This window comes from Rhincodon typus, chromosome 15 (assembly GCF_021869965.1).
Source record: "Rhincodon typus isolate 14 chromosome 15, sRhiTyp1.1, whole genome shotgun sequence".
NCBI classification, from domain to species: Eukaryota; Metazoa; Chordata; class Chondrichthyes; order Orectolobiformes; family Rhincodontidae; genus Rhincodon; species Rhincodon typus.
Genome location: NC_063346.1, coordinates 52,800,261 through 52,815,848, shown reverse-complemented (window position 1 = coordinate 52,815,848; position 15,588 = coordinate 52,800,261). Strand labels below are relative to the sequence as shown.

General features: G+C 41.1%; 1 protein-coding gene across 1 annotated transcript in view; it reads right to left on the bottom strand.

Moving 5' to 3' along the window:
* Nucleotides 1-7,414: 7,414 nt before the first annotated feature.
* LOC109910603 (cyclic nucleotide gated channel subunit beta 1) overlaps nt 7,415-15,588 on the bottom strand; it is a 173,730-nt gene continuing 165,556 nt past the window's right edge. The window contains 1 exon segment of the mRNA XM_048606008.1: nt 7,415-8,614. Within this exon segment, the coding sequence (XP_048461965.1) occupies nt 8,399-8,614 (216 nt within the window). The 3' untranslated portion in view covers nt 7,415-8,398.

Genomic DNA, 15,588 nt, shown 5'->3' with positions numbered 1-15,588 from the left:
GGATTAACAAAGCAGGGTTCGGGTGCAGAATTTATGTGGCTGGAATGAGGATGAACTGTAAGCTATTTGCTGAAGTTCAGAGAAAGACACAATTACTGGAACAGGACGAAGCACAGAGGACATGGCCCAGAGCCTGGAGAGGGTAAATAAACTGGCACTTTCTTCTTTTGTTCCTCCCAACATTTATGTATATCATTGTAAACACTCTCTCTGCTTGCTGGATTTTCAATGAAACCAAGATGCATAGCATATACCCATCCTTAGTTCATCCCGACCCAGCTACTACCTCAGTCATTGTAGAATCCATTGTTTTTAAACCTGAAGTTATAACTGTGTGCCATTAGCAATTTACCTCTGTTCCCTCATTTCCAGTTCCACACTGGTCATGATTGCAGTTGTTGAGCTAGATTGAGCCTAGATTTTCTGATCAGTACCAACAAGAGTGACTGACTTTAAAAGGAGCGCTACTGAGAACGGTGTCAATGAGAAAATCTAGGCTTGGGTGACTCGTAAAAGCTCAATTCCCTTGTAATCCTGCAAATTCTATGCTGATGCTCTGGTCAGGTAACTGACCAGGAAGTATTGATGCCATGAGAACAAATTAACTTACAATTAATGCAAATAAAGTATCTTAATGTTTTAAAGGTATAAAACAAGCATTCCCTTGAAGGCACAAATGCCTGTATGCCATAATTAGCCATCATCAGCATTGGGCCATGCAAAAGCTCTATCAGATTCCTTTTCTTTCTTGTCTCAGGAGGCAGTTGGATGGTCCATTGTTCTCTCTTCTACATTCTCACAACAGAAATGAGCTAAGAGATAACACGGTGTGGAGCTGGAAGAACACAGCAGGCCAGGCAGCATCAGAGAAGCAGGAAAGCTGATGTTTCAGGTTGGGACCCTTCTTCAGAAATCTTCCACTGAAGAAGGGTCCCGACCCGAAACGTCAGCTTTCCTGCTCCTCTGATGCTGCCTGGCCTGCTGTGTTCCTCCAGCTCCATACTGTGTTATCTTTGACTCCAGCATCAGCAGTTCTTACTATCTCAGAAATGAGCTAAGTTGTTTAGTACACAGCAAACAATCACTGTTCTGTCTGGTGAGTGCCAGAGTGCTCCCTATGACTGGTCCAGGCAAAGATAAATCCAACCCGGCCAATTACTGCCCCATCAGTCTCCTCTCGATCATCGGTAAACTGATGGAAGGTGTCATCAACAGTGCTATCAAGCAGCACCTGCTCAGAAATAACCTGCTCAGTGATGCCCAGTTTGGGTTCTGCCAGGGCCACTCAGCTCCTAATTTCATTACAGCCTTGGTTCAAACATGGACAAAAGAGCTGAATTCCAGAGGTGAGGCAAGAGTGACAGCCCTTGATATCAAGGCTGCATTCAACCGAATGTGGCATCAAGGAGCCCTGGCAAAACTGGAATCAATGGGTATTAGGGGCAAACGCTCCGGTGGTTGGAGTCATACCTGACACACAGGAAGATGGTCATGGTTGTGGGAGGTCAATCATCTCAGCTCCAGGACATCTCTGCAGGAGTTCCTCAGGGTAGTGCCCTAGGCTCAACCATATTCAGCTGCTTCATCAATGACCTTCCCTCCATCATAAGGTCAGAGGTGGGGATGTTCGCCAATGATTGCATAATGTTCAGCACCATTCGTGACTCCTCAGATACTGAAGCAGTCTGTGTTCATGTGCAACAAGATCTGGACAATATCCAGGTTTGGGCTGACAAGTGGCAAGTGACATTCGTGCCACAGAACTGCCAGATAATGACCATCATGAATAACAGACAATCTAACCACCGCCCCTTGACATTCAATGGTGTTACCATCACTGAATCCCCCACTATCAACATTCTGGGGTTTACCATTGACCAGAAACTCAACTGGACTCACCACATTAACAGAGTGGCTACAAGAGCAGGCCAGAAGCTGGGAATACTGTAGCGAGTAACTCATATCCTCAAAGCCTGTCCACCATCTACAAGGCACAAGTCAGGAGTGTGATGGAATACTCCCCACTTGCCTGGATGAGTGCAGCCCCAACAACACTCAAGAAGCTTGACGCCATCCATGACAAAGCAGCCCATTTGATTGGCACTACATCTACAAGCATTCATTCCCTCCACCACCGACGCTCAGTAGCAGCAGTGTGTACTATCCACAAGATGCACTGCAGAAATTCACGAAAGATCCTCAGACAGCACCTTCCAAATCCACGACCACTTCCATCTAGTAGGACAAGGGCAGCAGATATATGGGAACACCACCACCTCCAAGTTCCCCTCCAAGTCACTCACCATCCTGACTTGGAAATATATCGCTGTTCCTTCACTGTCGCTGGTCCAAATCCTGGAATTCCCTCCCTAATAGCATTGTGGGTCAGCCCACAGCAAGAGGACTGCAGTGGTTCAAGAAGGCAGCTCACCACCCCCTTCTCGAGGGCAACTAGGGGTGGGCAATAAATGCTGGCCAGCCAGCGACGCCCACATCCCACAAAATGAATAGTAAAAAACATTATGATGAAAGGTATTAGGTTTATATATTTGTATTAATGTCATTTTCAGAGTTTCGGTTTTCAAATTGTGGCATATGGGGTTGATTACCGAAGGGTTTAAAAAATAACTCAGTCAGATCTAATCCAATATGTGTAAGAGAGCAGGGATGCCCTGGAGCATAATGATCGATTGTTTTTACAACAGATGGGTAAATATTGAAGGCCATTAGCTTGCTTTGGGTTCAAGATAATCAAGGATTGATTTTAGCTTAGAAAACTCAGAGATTGAAAGCTTTGAGAGCTATTTGGAGGACACCTGAAGCAAATATAGTTTTTCTCCTAAAAATGAGTATAGGACTGTTCAGGGAAAGCACAGTTACCTCTGTATAAAAATCACTTTGTGAAACATGTAAACCAGCAGTGTTTCGTGATAAATGTGCAGGTTATTCAAAGCTGAGAAATCTAAGCTCTCAGTTCTGTGGGTATTCATGTAAGAATACTTAACAGTTCACAGGAAGGGACTGAGGAGAATAAGTTAAGTCAAACTTAAAGATTTCATATAGAGAGATAATTTCTCTGGATTTGAGTCTCTATAACAGGTGTGTTGAGAAACAGGATGAGAATCGGTTTTGCTGTGTGTTTTAAGGTCTTTCAAGCTGCGTTCTAAATTTAGCTTGGTTTCTTTTGTGTTCTTCTGTTGAAGAAAGGCTGCAGTTTTATGTGACCAAATTTCAGCGAATGTCCACCACATTAACCAAAATAAAGAAAGTGTGATCTATCAAACAAGATTTTATTCTGGATCTAACTTGTCCATCTTGGATCATAGCATCTTCAGAGATTAATTGTCTATTAAAAGAAGGCCCTCGTGAATGCATGGATGGCATTGTAGCCCTATTTAGCATCAGTCTGAGGGTTTCATATTAGGGTCATTAGAAATGCCTCTGGGGGAACCACATAGGGTAGCTCTGGCGATGATATTGAGAAGTGAACATTTGAGGAACCTGGGAGTTGTGTAGAATGTAAATGCTTTGACAGTTCCCTGGATAGCAGGTACACACCTGCAGGAACTGTTGCCTGTGGTCACAAAAGAGCTGGACTTTGAGGGAGTGGAACCCTTCCTGTTTAGGAATCTGGCTGGATAATGCGATGGATGTAGGCGATGGTGTCTCCAATGATGCAACATCTCCTGCAATGCCCTTCACTCATCTGCATGTAGCTTCAACATCTTCAATGAATCCTGTCTTGGCACACTGCTGAATGGTGCTGAAGACCCTGGTTCCCATCGTCAGGTGCTGCTTTTTTGTCTACAGCTGCAGCCCCTGAGCCTTGTTTCCCTGGTCCATCTTTGAAGCAAGTACTTTCCTTCATTGTTAAACTTTGAGAGCTCACACAAGAGAATTTTTCAGTTTTTATTTTGATTCCCTTAGTTAGGTGTGCTTGCATTGCTGGGGAACACATGCAAACAGGTCTCCGGCCCTGCCAACTTGTACTGTGCATTCTCTATGAGGACTTCTTTTGTGGGCTCATTTAGGTGAGAAATGGTGATTGTAAATTTTTAATTTCATTCATTCATCCTCCATTCTCTACCTTACACTACAATATTCGGGGAGGCAATGGCCTAGTAGTAATCCACCAACTCAGGAATTGTTCTGGGGACCCAAGTTTGAATCCTGCCGTGATAGATGGTGGAATTTGAATACAATAAACATTTTGAATTAAGAGTCTAATGATGACCATGGATCCATTGTTGATTGTCAGGAAAAAACATGTCTGGTTCATTAATGTCCTTTAGAGAAGGAAACTGCCATCCTTACCTGATCTAGCCTACATGTGACTCCAGACCCACAGAAATATGGTTAACTCTTAACCACCCTCTGGGCAATTAGGGATGGGCAGTACATGCTGGCCTAGCCGGTGATACCCTCATCCCATGAATGAATAAACAAAACACTTCATCCTGCATTACTGTCAACGGTCTTCTCCATTCCCTTGGCATTCCTTCTGTCCTTATTCTATCATCCTCTGTGACCACCAGCTGTTTCACTATCTTCTTCACTATATTTCTACTCTTCCCCTGATCCCACTCTCATCCATAACTCTATAACCAGCTTTATCCCACAGCACCCTTTACCCAATCTGCCTGATGTTTCTCCCTCCCGAGCACCTAGTTACTCCACTGTGATCCATACTCTAAATATGCAGCTCCCATCCTTCCTTGTCCTCTTGTTCCTGTCACTGTTAATCTCCATTGTGCATCCCAGTTTGCTCCCTCTATTCCCCTGGACCTTTCAGTGCCCCTAAAAACCACACCTTTTCGGTTCCATTTGTTATCATTTCTTTCTACATAACCCACCTTTATCTCAACTGATTGAGTTGAGCCCCAGTGCTCAGGCTTGCTGATGTCAGCTAATGTGCTGCCACATCTGGACAGGCCTCTTGACCTATTCAGGCTTCATCTCTTGCACTGTAAGCATGTAACACCACAAGTAAGATGCATATGACTAAGACTTTTCATGAGTTGGTTCCCCAGGTCAGGCTTCAGTCCTTACACTGCAAGTGTTTGTGTAAAGAAGTGGCTCATTATGAAGGAGAGAAATTACTGAAAAAGTTTGTACTACACCAGAGTTTTGTAGGAAAAAGTCCACAATGCCAGGAACATATTAGCAGTTGGGTTTGTGAACACACTTGTTCACCATTTTACTCTGGCAAGACTGTACCTGTGAACATAATTCCAGTGCATAGGAGTGTCAATGTATGCTTATGATATGCTAATGAATGCAATCTGGCCATCAAGGTCAGAAAAGCTGACTCACCTGAAAGGCTAATGGAGCTTAGAACATAACACTAAAACTTTAACCTGCCAATGGGAAACTGAATATTTGCCCCTTACCCAATAAAGGTCCTCCTCCAGCTCTTTTAAAAGCTCCATGCAGGTCCAGAAGATCTTGCCTTACAATTCTCCCCAGCGTGTGATGTGAAATAAAAATGCAGCATGGAGTTTTCAGTCATCTTAGGAAGGTAAGAAAATATATTTACAGTAGTTTAGTGTGTTAGTTGCCTGCTAAATAATGACTTGAATTTTTTATTCATTCACGTGATGTGGCCAACATTTATTGCCCATCCCTAATTGCCCAGAGGGCAGTTAAGAGTCAACCACGTTGCTGTGGGTCTGTATCACATCTAGGCTAGACCAAGTGATGATGGCAAATTTCCTTCCCTTAAGGATATTCGAGAACAGATGGGTTTTTACGATAGTCAACAGTTGTTGCATGGTCATTATTAGAAGCTAGCTATTTACCCCAGTTTTTAAAAATTGAATTCAAATGTCACCATCTGCCAAAGAGAGATTTGAACCTGTCTCACCAGAACTTTAGCTTGGATTGCTAGTTCAGTGATATTATCACAATGCCACCAACTTCGCTCAATGTTGATTTTAGTTTGTTACAGTAAAAGTCTTAAAATGTGAAATCTTTTGTGGTCCTTTGAGTCAGTCACTGGGAATTCTAATCTCTTTTTAACTGTTATTAGTCTCCATGGGGATTGTAATACTTGTATTAAATTAGTTTATAGAAATATCATAAATATCACGTTCTTTGTATAATCTGTTTAATTGTAAGCATGTTATAAGACAGAAATGTGGTTAGTTAAGTACAGCAACAGCTCCCTGAAAGAATCTTTCATAAATTCAGCTTCAATGAGTAATTGCAGTAAGAACTAAATGACATCTAATATTCCTATACAAATAATTTAGCATTCCACGCACACTGGGGGTGCAATTTTCTTTTTCTGAGGCTATGTGTGAGACAGGTGTATTATTTAACTGCTGCCCCACCATCAAGAAAGCATGCCATATCAGATGCCAACCACTTGTTAACAGTGGACTGGTGAGCTTTGGTGGGCTTCTTAGACTGTCACAGTCCTTGAAGATAGCATCCAGCTTACCAGAAACTGCCAGTCAATCAAAGACCATCATTCGATGACTATTGCTTAGGAGATTTAACAGTGAGAAAGAAGTTTCTTTTTTAATTTTTCTTTTCACGGGTGGCGGGATCGATTCCAGGGAGGTCAGAGACAAGAGCAGAAAGGTGGCTATCAGAGGCTATGACTGTGGTCCCATCTGTACCTCCGATTGCTCCCAGATTGAGACTTATGGAGGCCCCCATCCCCCAAATGTGGCTGACAGGGCATCCTGGTAACCAAGTCAGTAAACCAGACATTCTTCTCACCTGCTAGGAAAGAAGGTAATTGGAGAAGTGGCGATTTGATACTTCAAGACCTTTAATTGTTGAAAAGTTGAGAAAGTCCCTAATTAACTTTCTTATCCATTTGGTGAGAAAGCAAAAAGGGAGTAAGCGTCTCTCCAGAGCCAACTTGCTCAATTATTTCCCCTTCTTGTCAACGCCAGAGAGGATAATATTGTGCCCATTGGACTTCTTTCATAGATTTTGACAATATAATTTGATTTGGTTGTCTGCATATGCTTTTGATGGTAAGTCTGAAACTGTACATATTAAAATAAATAGGAATCTTGCCTATGCTAGATTTGAGGCTGCACAAGTTTCTCCTTGTTGTGGACCTGATAGGCTGTTTCCTGAAATTATCTTGTCAGTAAATTATTGGTTAAAGGACCACATTGATTTGCCATTATCCCCCAGGGTGTTGAAGCTCCATCAATAATGTCTCCACCCATGTTGTGCCATTTTGGATGAATGTGGGGGAGTTGCACAATGCAACCTAAGTTGAGTCAAAATTTCTCCTTCAGATGTTCTCATATTGAAGGAATCTCTTGTTGAACGAGATCAAGGCAGAAACCAGAATGTTATTCTCCAGGGTAGGGGCAAGTTAGGCAGGATAGGGCAGGATTTCCTTCCTGCCTTACTGACTTTTGCCCAGCAAATTATTAGAAACATGTAATTGATATATCATGAAGCTTTATTTTGTAGAGGTGATGCCAATTTCAAAGGCTCCCCATGACAGTAACTTGTTTCTGAAAAGAATGGCTGACTACAGAATGTCCAGAAAAGTAAAAGATATTTAGAATTGCAAAACCACTTTTATATAACTACACACAGCTATAATAATTAACATACACATTTAGTTTCATTTACGTATATTCAACGCTAATGGCTTAACAATAATTAGTGACATATGTATGTTAGTGTTCTCAGTCTACATTCAGTGTGGTAAAATTTGCAGGTGGTAGGTACGCAACTAAATACTTGTGCACTGCTACTGCTGTGGATAGGATTAGTTCCCATATGTTTCATGAGTGTGTGTCTGGCATGGCTATTATGCGTAATGTACAACATTTATATATATTTGGAGGTTCATAGAATATGTTTGAAAATGTTGTGATAACACAAGTGAGCTATATCCATGAATGGTTGTGTATGTCTCCAGACTCTTTCTTCGTTGTGTTGGGGAAATATATCTTTGCTGATCCCTTGATACTTGCACTGTCTGGAATACATTATTCAGTAATTTCTGAGAGTGTATTCCCCTGGAATTGATCCTCGGCAGACACAGTTTGATTTTCTTGTTAACATATGTAACTTGGTTAGCAACTGGTCACAGTGGTAGTTTCCGATCTTCCTAACATACCTAGCACATAACAACACCTAAAACGGATTGGATGATAGTGAGACCATACTGTGCACAAATTAAACATTGTGTTTCCTACATTAAGACAGAGGCTACTTAAGCATTTATTTGACTGTAAAGCACTTTGAAACATCCTAATTTTGTGAACGACATATTATCATTGTGAGTCTATCTTCCTTATGGATGCATTGGTGGCAGTGTGAGTCTAACTGTTAGTAAATGCATCTTAATGTGACATCTCAAGCCTAGTTTTTAGCTGGTACTGTTAACAGCACAACACACAAATCCAAAGCAGTATCATTTTTCAGAATCTTCTTCCTCTCCTTCAGTTGGGACTTCTACAGATAAGATTTGTCCCTTAGACTTGCGGTGTGAGGGGCTCATTCTGATCAGCACAGAGTAATCCGAAGATTTGGAAACAACCTCATCATCATCATCATCATCATCCTCCACCTTTTCCACTGGAACAGGTGATCGGCGATGGACAGGGGAGGCAGGAGGCTTTGGAAGAGGCTAGATGGTAATTCGGGGATGGGGTAAGAAAGAAAATACAAACAATAAAAGTAGTATGAATAGTAAACAGCACAGATTTCTGTCACAGAATTATGCTCTGAGTATGAGAATAGGGATATATTTTTACAATGCTTTCAAAACTGAATGAAAATGCAGGTGGAATTTTAGGTTGTTTAAATTGCCCACTTATCCATCATCTTAATCATATTGACACTCCTGAGCAAGGTTTTGATTTAGAAAGAACAAAGATAAGCATACGTTGCTCAGACAACATTGGAACAGTGAAGACATTATTAGAAACAGTAAAACTTGTACATTTTGTAAAATGTATTGAAGATAGGAACAAGGTTTTTTTTTAAAATCCCTACAGTGTGGAAACAGACCCTTCAGCCCAACAAGTCCACGCCGACCCTCAGAGCATCCCATCCAGACCCATCCTCCAATAACCCCCCTAATCTACACATTCCTGAACACTTTGGGCAATTTAGCATGGCCAATCCGCCCAGCCTGCACATGTTTGGACTGTGGGAGGAAACCAGAGCACCCGGAGGAAACCCACACAGACACAGGGAGAATGTGCAAACTCCACACAGACAGTCGCCCGAGAGTGGAATCAAACCCAGGTCCCTGGCGCTGTGAGGCAACAGTGCTAACCACTGAGCCAAAGGTTGTTACTATTTGTTATTTTGCAAGAACAAGAGACAACATCTAAATCTAATCAAATGACCCAAGCATGTAGGTTTGTAGTTAAATACTTAATTGCTTAAGTTTTGCTGAAGAAAGACATATTCTGTCGAAGCATTTTGTCCTGCATTCAGAAAGACAATTTGCAAGAATACCAACTCAAGGTGAAAACCAACAATTACACTGTATAAGAGGAGAGTGCTGATTAGTTGGTAAGTAGAGTCTGATTGGTGGAGGTGTTGCCATGGAGGATGCAACTCAACAAAATGTGTGACAGCCATTCGCTGGTTCATATCTCAGGGTAGTGCTCTGATCGGTCAGAGTCAATTTTCCTCGTTTAACATTTATACAAAGCTCCAGCCACCTCCTTTTTACTGTGAACATGCAATCCCCTTACATCAGGATGGTCTCTGGGCTCTCTGCTTCTTCCCGGAAAAAGGCATGAACCGTCTCTATCCACCACCACCTTCCTCCGCCTGGCCGAGCTCGTCCTCATTTTGAACAACTTCTCCTTTAACTCCTCCCATTTTCTTCAGGTCAAAGGGGTAGTTAGGAGTACCTGCATGGGCTCCAGTTATGCCTGTCTCTTTGTGGGGTACGTCGAACATTTCTTATTCCAGTCCCACTCTGGTCCCCAGCCACAACTTTTTCTCCAAGACATCAATGACATCATCATGCTTCCCTCTCTCGTCCAGAATTGGAAAAATCCATCCATTTCCCTTCCAATTTCTACCCTGCTCTCTCCTTCATCTGATCCATCTCTGACTCCTCCCTTCCCTTCTTCAACATCTCCGTTTCCTTTATTGGCCTTAGGTTAGCCACCAATATCCATTACAAACCCACTGACTTCCACAGTGACCTTGACTATATATCCTTACACTTCGATTCCTGTAAAGACTCTATTCCATTATCCCAGTGCCCGTGTCTCCACCACATTTCTTCCAATGATGCCAACTTCAAAAAGGGAGCCTCTGAAATGCCCACCCTCTTCCTGAACTGAGGATTTCCCACCACTGTGGTTGACAGGACCCTCAGCCCTCACTTTGGCCTTCACCCCCTCTCTTATCTTCTACAACAGCAATAGGGTCTCCCTTGTCCTTATGTACCGCCCCACTAGTAGCCACATCCAAAGGATCACGAGCTGCCATTTCCACCATCTCCAGTGGGATGCCACCACCAGACACACATTCCCCTCTCCTCCCTTGTCAGTCTTCCACAGGGACCGTTTCCTTCAGGACACCTTGGTCCACTCCTGCTCCACTCCTACCATGTCCTCACACCCCACAGCACATTTCCATGCAATTGCAGAAGGTGTAACACTTGCCCGTTTACTTCCTCCCACCTCACTATCCAAGGCCCCAGACATACCTTCCAGGTGAAATGACGATTTACCTGCACTTCATTCAATCTAGCGTACTGTGTTCACTGCTCACAATGTGGTCTCATCTACATTAGGGGGACGAAACACAGACTGGGTGACAGCTTTGCAGAACACCTTTGTTCCATCTGCAAAAATGACTCTGAGCTTCTGGTTGCCTGCCATTTCAACACATCACCGTGTTCCCTGATCAACATCTCTGTTGGCATTGCTACAGTGCTGTAGTGAAGCTTAGCGAAAGATGGAAGAGCAATACCTGATTTTCCATTCAGAAATCTGCAACCTTCTGGACTCAATATCGAGTTCAATAATTTTAGGGTATAAGTACCTTCTCCATGTCCTTACTGCAACTCCCACATATGTGGTCTTGTCATCACATGGCCTGATACCACAAAAAATACATTGTCAGCTCCTAATGATTTCCATTAGCAGCTATTCATTCTCCCAGGTTGACCTTTACTCCCTCTTGATGAAGTATCATCTAGACTCAAAATGTTAGTGCGCTTTCTCCCTGTGGGTTGCAGCCTGACAAAAAACAAAATTTTTGTTTTCAGTGTTTTTCTCTCTCTCTGGGCTCCATCTCCACCTTTTGTTTACTCCTTCCTCCCCTCGCCATCTCTATCGTATATACCCACCTTTTCCTAGCTACAATCAGATCTGAAGAAGGCTCACTGGACCTGAAATGTTAACGCTGCTTTCTCTCCACAGATGCTGCCAGACCTGCTGAGTTTTTCCAGCAATTCCTAATTTTGTCCCTGGTAATTAAGTGTCAGCATTAATGATACATTATTTGAGTCATAGAATCATAGAGTCCTACAGCATGGAGACAGGTCCTTTGGCTCAAACTGGTCCGTGCCGACCAAAATGTCCATCGCCCATTTCTCTGCACTTGGCCCATATCCTTCTAAACTTTTCCAATCCATGTATTTGTCCAAATGCATTTTAAATGTTGTTAATGTACCCGCACCAACCACTTCTACTGGTAGCTCATTCCATATGCGTACTATCCTCTGTGTAAAAAAGTTGTCCCTCAGGTTCCCATGTCTTCTTTCCCTTCTAATTCTTGATTCCCCAACCCTGGAAAAAGACTGAGTACATTCACCCTATCCATGCCTCTCATGATCTTATACACTTCTATAAGATTCCCCCTCAGTCTCTTACGCTCTATTCATGAATGCAGGATGAAAAGCTTTAACAAAATAGTATCTTTATTCAGCAGCAATGAAGTTCTGTACTACCAAACACGTTTACTTAGTTACCAGCGTATTAAAGTAGTTGTATAATAGCAAAGTCATTGATTAAAGAAAAATAGATATAATAGCATAATAATGATGTTGCTGGACTAGCTCTCAAGGGGCTTGGACTAATGATCCTGACACAGGAATTTAAAATCCCATTGCAGCAGCTGGCATTCAGAAATCCAGAATTGAAATTTAGTCTCAGTAATCGAGACCACTTAAATTGTTTTGAAAACCCATCTGATTCACTTCATGCTCTTTAGGAAAGGAAATATGCCAATTTAATCTGGTCTGCAAGCTAAGTTGGTGAAACAGACAGGAACATGACAGATAAAAATTAATGCAGAGAACTGTGAAGTTATATTTTGAAAAGAAGAAAAGAATTTAGACGATATAAAATAAAGTGTGTAGATGTGTACCTGGGTGCATAGGTGCACAAATAATTGAATGTGACAGATCGAGAAAGTGGTTAAAAGGGCTTACAAAATTGTGTTTGAAGAATAGAGAAATAAAGTGCCTTAAAGCAAGACAGTTATGACACATCTTTCTAAAATGCTGGTTTTGCTTCAACTACAGTTTTATGACTAATTCTGGGCCTTGTGATGATACCATGGCTTTAAGAAGTGTATTTTGTCTTTTTTTTATGAAGAAAGATTGAGACAGAGGTATTGGGTGATCTGCTCAAAGCCAAAAACAAACAGCCTGTGAGGCCATGAGTTTTTTTAAAACTGGATCAAATTAAGCAGCCTGAATAGGTGGAGCCAAGCTTCCACAAAACCAGGATTTTTAGTTTTGTTTTCAGCAATTGCTGGGGTCTTGAAGCTGGATGTGGAAGCTTTTATTCCTCTCTCTGTTACACCTGAAAGCTGGGGTTCTCTTCCTGCTGCTAGAATTGCATGTGAGACAATCTATTTTACTGAAGTTGCCTTTGCAAAAGATGTGTTTATAGGATGTTACTATATTGGAACAGTTAATCAGTAGCAGTTAATAATATATATATTATTTTGATAAGCATTTAAATGGAGTTACAATTAAGCCAATTCTTTTATTTCTATTTTGCCTGTATTTTAACTGTAGTGTAGAAATAAAATGTTTTTCTTAAATCCAATTAGTTTAACCAATCAAATTGCATTTGAATGCAACATCTTACACTTAGCCTCGACCCTATTTTTTTCTTATTTTAAAGCTATCTTCTTAATATACTTTGAGGGGGTTTGGTCTGGTCCATAACAGCATAGTGAAGGATTTAGACATGGTACAAAAAGGAATTTACAAGAATGGTTCCAGAGATGAAAGACATCAATTACGTGAACTGATGAGAAAAGTTGGGGTTGTTCTCCTTAAAATATTGAAGGATATCTAAAAGAAGTATTTAGTATTATGAGGGGTGTAGACAGTAGATGGAGAGAAAGACTAGTCCCATTGACAGAAAAAGAATCAGAGGAAACCAATATAAGGTGAATGACAAAAGAATCTACAAGAACATGAGGAACAATCTTTTTTACACAATGAGTTGTACATTAATGGAATGCATTGCCTAAGTGTATGGTGGAGGTAGATTCAACTGTAGCTTTGAAGGGGAAATTGGATAAGTATCTGAAGAGAAAGATTTGCAGGGCCGTGGAGAAAGGGCAGGAGAATGGGACTAGTTGAGTTGTTCTTGCTGAGAGCTAGCAGTACATGATTGGTTGAATGGTCTTCTGTTCTTTTTGACTTTTTAGAGCAATTGTGTCATTTTTGTGAGTTTAACATGGGGATGTGGCTTTCCACATTTAGTTAGCCTTGCATCTATTATTTAGCCTGCTTACATTGGAAGCTCCAGCACACACTTGGAGTTGTGGGTAGATGGAGGCAAAGGTGGGTGTTGCATTGCACCAAGGCCATGAAAGCCAGAAGTGTTAAGTCCACACTTTTTAAGTTTCACTGTAGGAGTTTTGGGGCTGGAAGCCTCTTCGTTGTGATTCTGAACAGGAACCTTCAGAACTTTAGTCACAACCATTTCTACAGACTTCTGGAAAGAGGCATGCATCATTTAGAACAAGCCTAAAGAATTACTTAAGAGCATTTTTTTCTTCATCTAGAGACCCTACAATTCTATTTCCCTGGCTGGGGAGGATATTAGAAACATGTAATAGCTGATAGGAAAAGAGCAGAAAATAGGATAGAAATTATCCAAAATTACAAAGAAAGATTTAAACAGCTGAAGAGATTTTGAAAAAGGATCACATCTGTAGCTAAGAAAAGAAGCACTGGTAAATCTGTGCCTGAATACCAAATTTAGAATTTGGATGGGCTAACTAGATCAAATGCCAACAGAGCAGGAGTTAAGGAACAGTAATCATTGTAACATAAACATTAGGTAGGCTACAGAAAAGGGTAATGTACAGTTCAGAGGAAGAATAATCAACTGGGGGAAAGCCAACTATAATGGGGTATAACTGAATCTGAATCAAATAAATTGGAATCAAAGATTGGCTGGAAAAACTGTAACTGAACAATTGTGGCTACTTATAAAGAAGAGATAATTCAGGCACAGTTATGTTCCCATGAAGGGGTAAGGTAGGATAAACAAATCCAGGGCTGCCTGGCTAGCAAAAGAGATAGAGATTAATATAAAGAAAAAAATGTGTGCTTATGACAGCCATCAGTTGGATAATGTAAGTGAGTTTAGCTGAATATAGAAGGCTAAGAGGGGAAGTGACAAAAATAAGTAAGGGAAACAAAAAAAGCGTGTGAAAAGAGATTGGGAGTTAACATAAAAGCAACTACAAAAGTTTTATATTGCTGTATAATTAAGGTACTCCATCCTGGGCTGGTGCACGAGTATTGGGCACTCTAGACAAATCTTTAGCCTTGCATCAACTCCAACCCCCATAAGTAATTTTATGAAATGAATATTACACATTAATAAAAAAATCTGCATTTATAATATGATAAATATTAGATAAGAGATTATGGTGATACTCATTTTACATTGTCATTGTTTTACACTTTTCACGGGATGTGCATTTCCTCTAATACATATTAGTGTAGTATTCCCTATACGATCTATTAGTCCATGTACTTGCTGCAACAGTTAGTAGAAGATTTTATGTACAACTTACACAATCAATAATCGTTACAATAGTGTGGGCTAGATTATGTTTTTTGATATGATTTGCAGTTTTGGAATAACAAGTTGATGTACAAATTTGCAAAACTGACATATACAGAGTGAGGAATATAGCACTATATTTGGGAAAGACTGCAATGTAAATACATGAAAATCTATATGTTGGTATGTAATCAGTAGATTTTGAACTTTTACTCCCACTGCTAAAGCCCCGGTTTTACTCGTGTAATTTCATGAGTATTTAATTTCAGATTTTTGCCCCCTTGCCTCAAAATTTTGCCACACTAGGTGATCATTCAGTTAGCATAGTGGTTGTACCAGCCTTGTTCAGTTCCAAAGAAATCAGCTATAGGAGAGTTAAGTTGAATCTGTCAGCCATAATTTGTGTTCTTGTTCACCTTGAAACACTGAGGCAAATCCAGGTCTCAGAGTATTACCAACTGTGGTTGGAATCACAAATTGAGCTGATTCACTTGCACAGATGCATTTCTCTGTGGACATCATTAGATAGCATTCAAGAGCTGGGAACTTGGCTGATTTTCTGTTGGTTGGTAACAGCTAA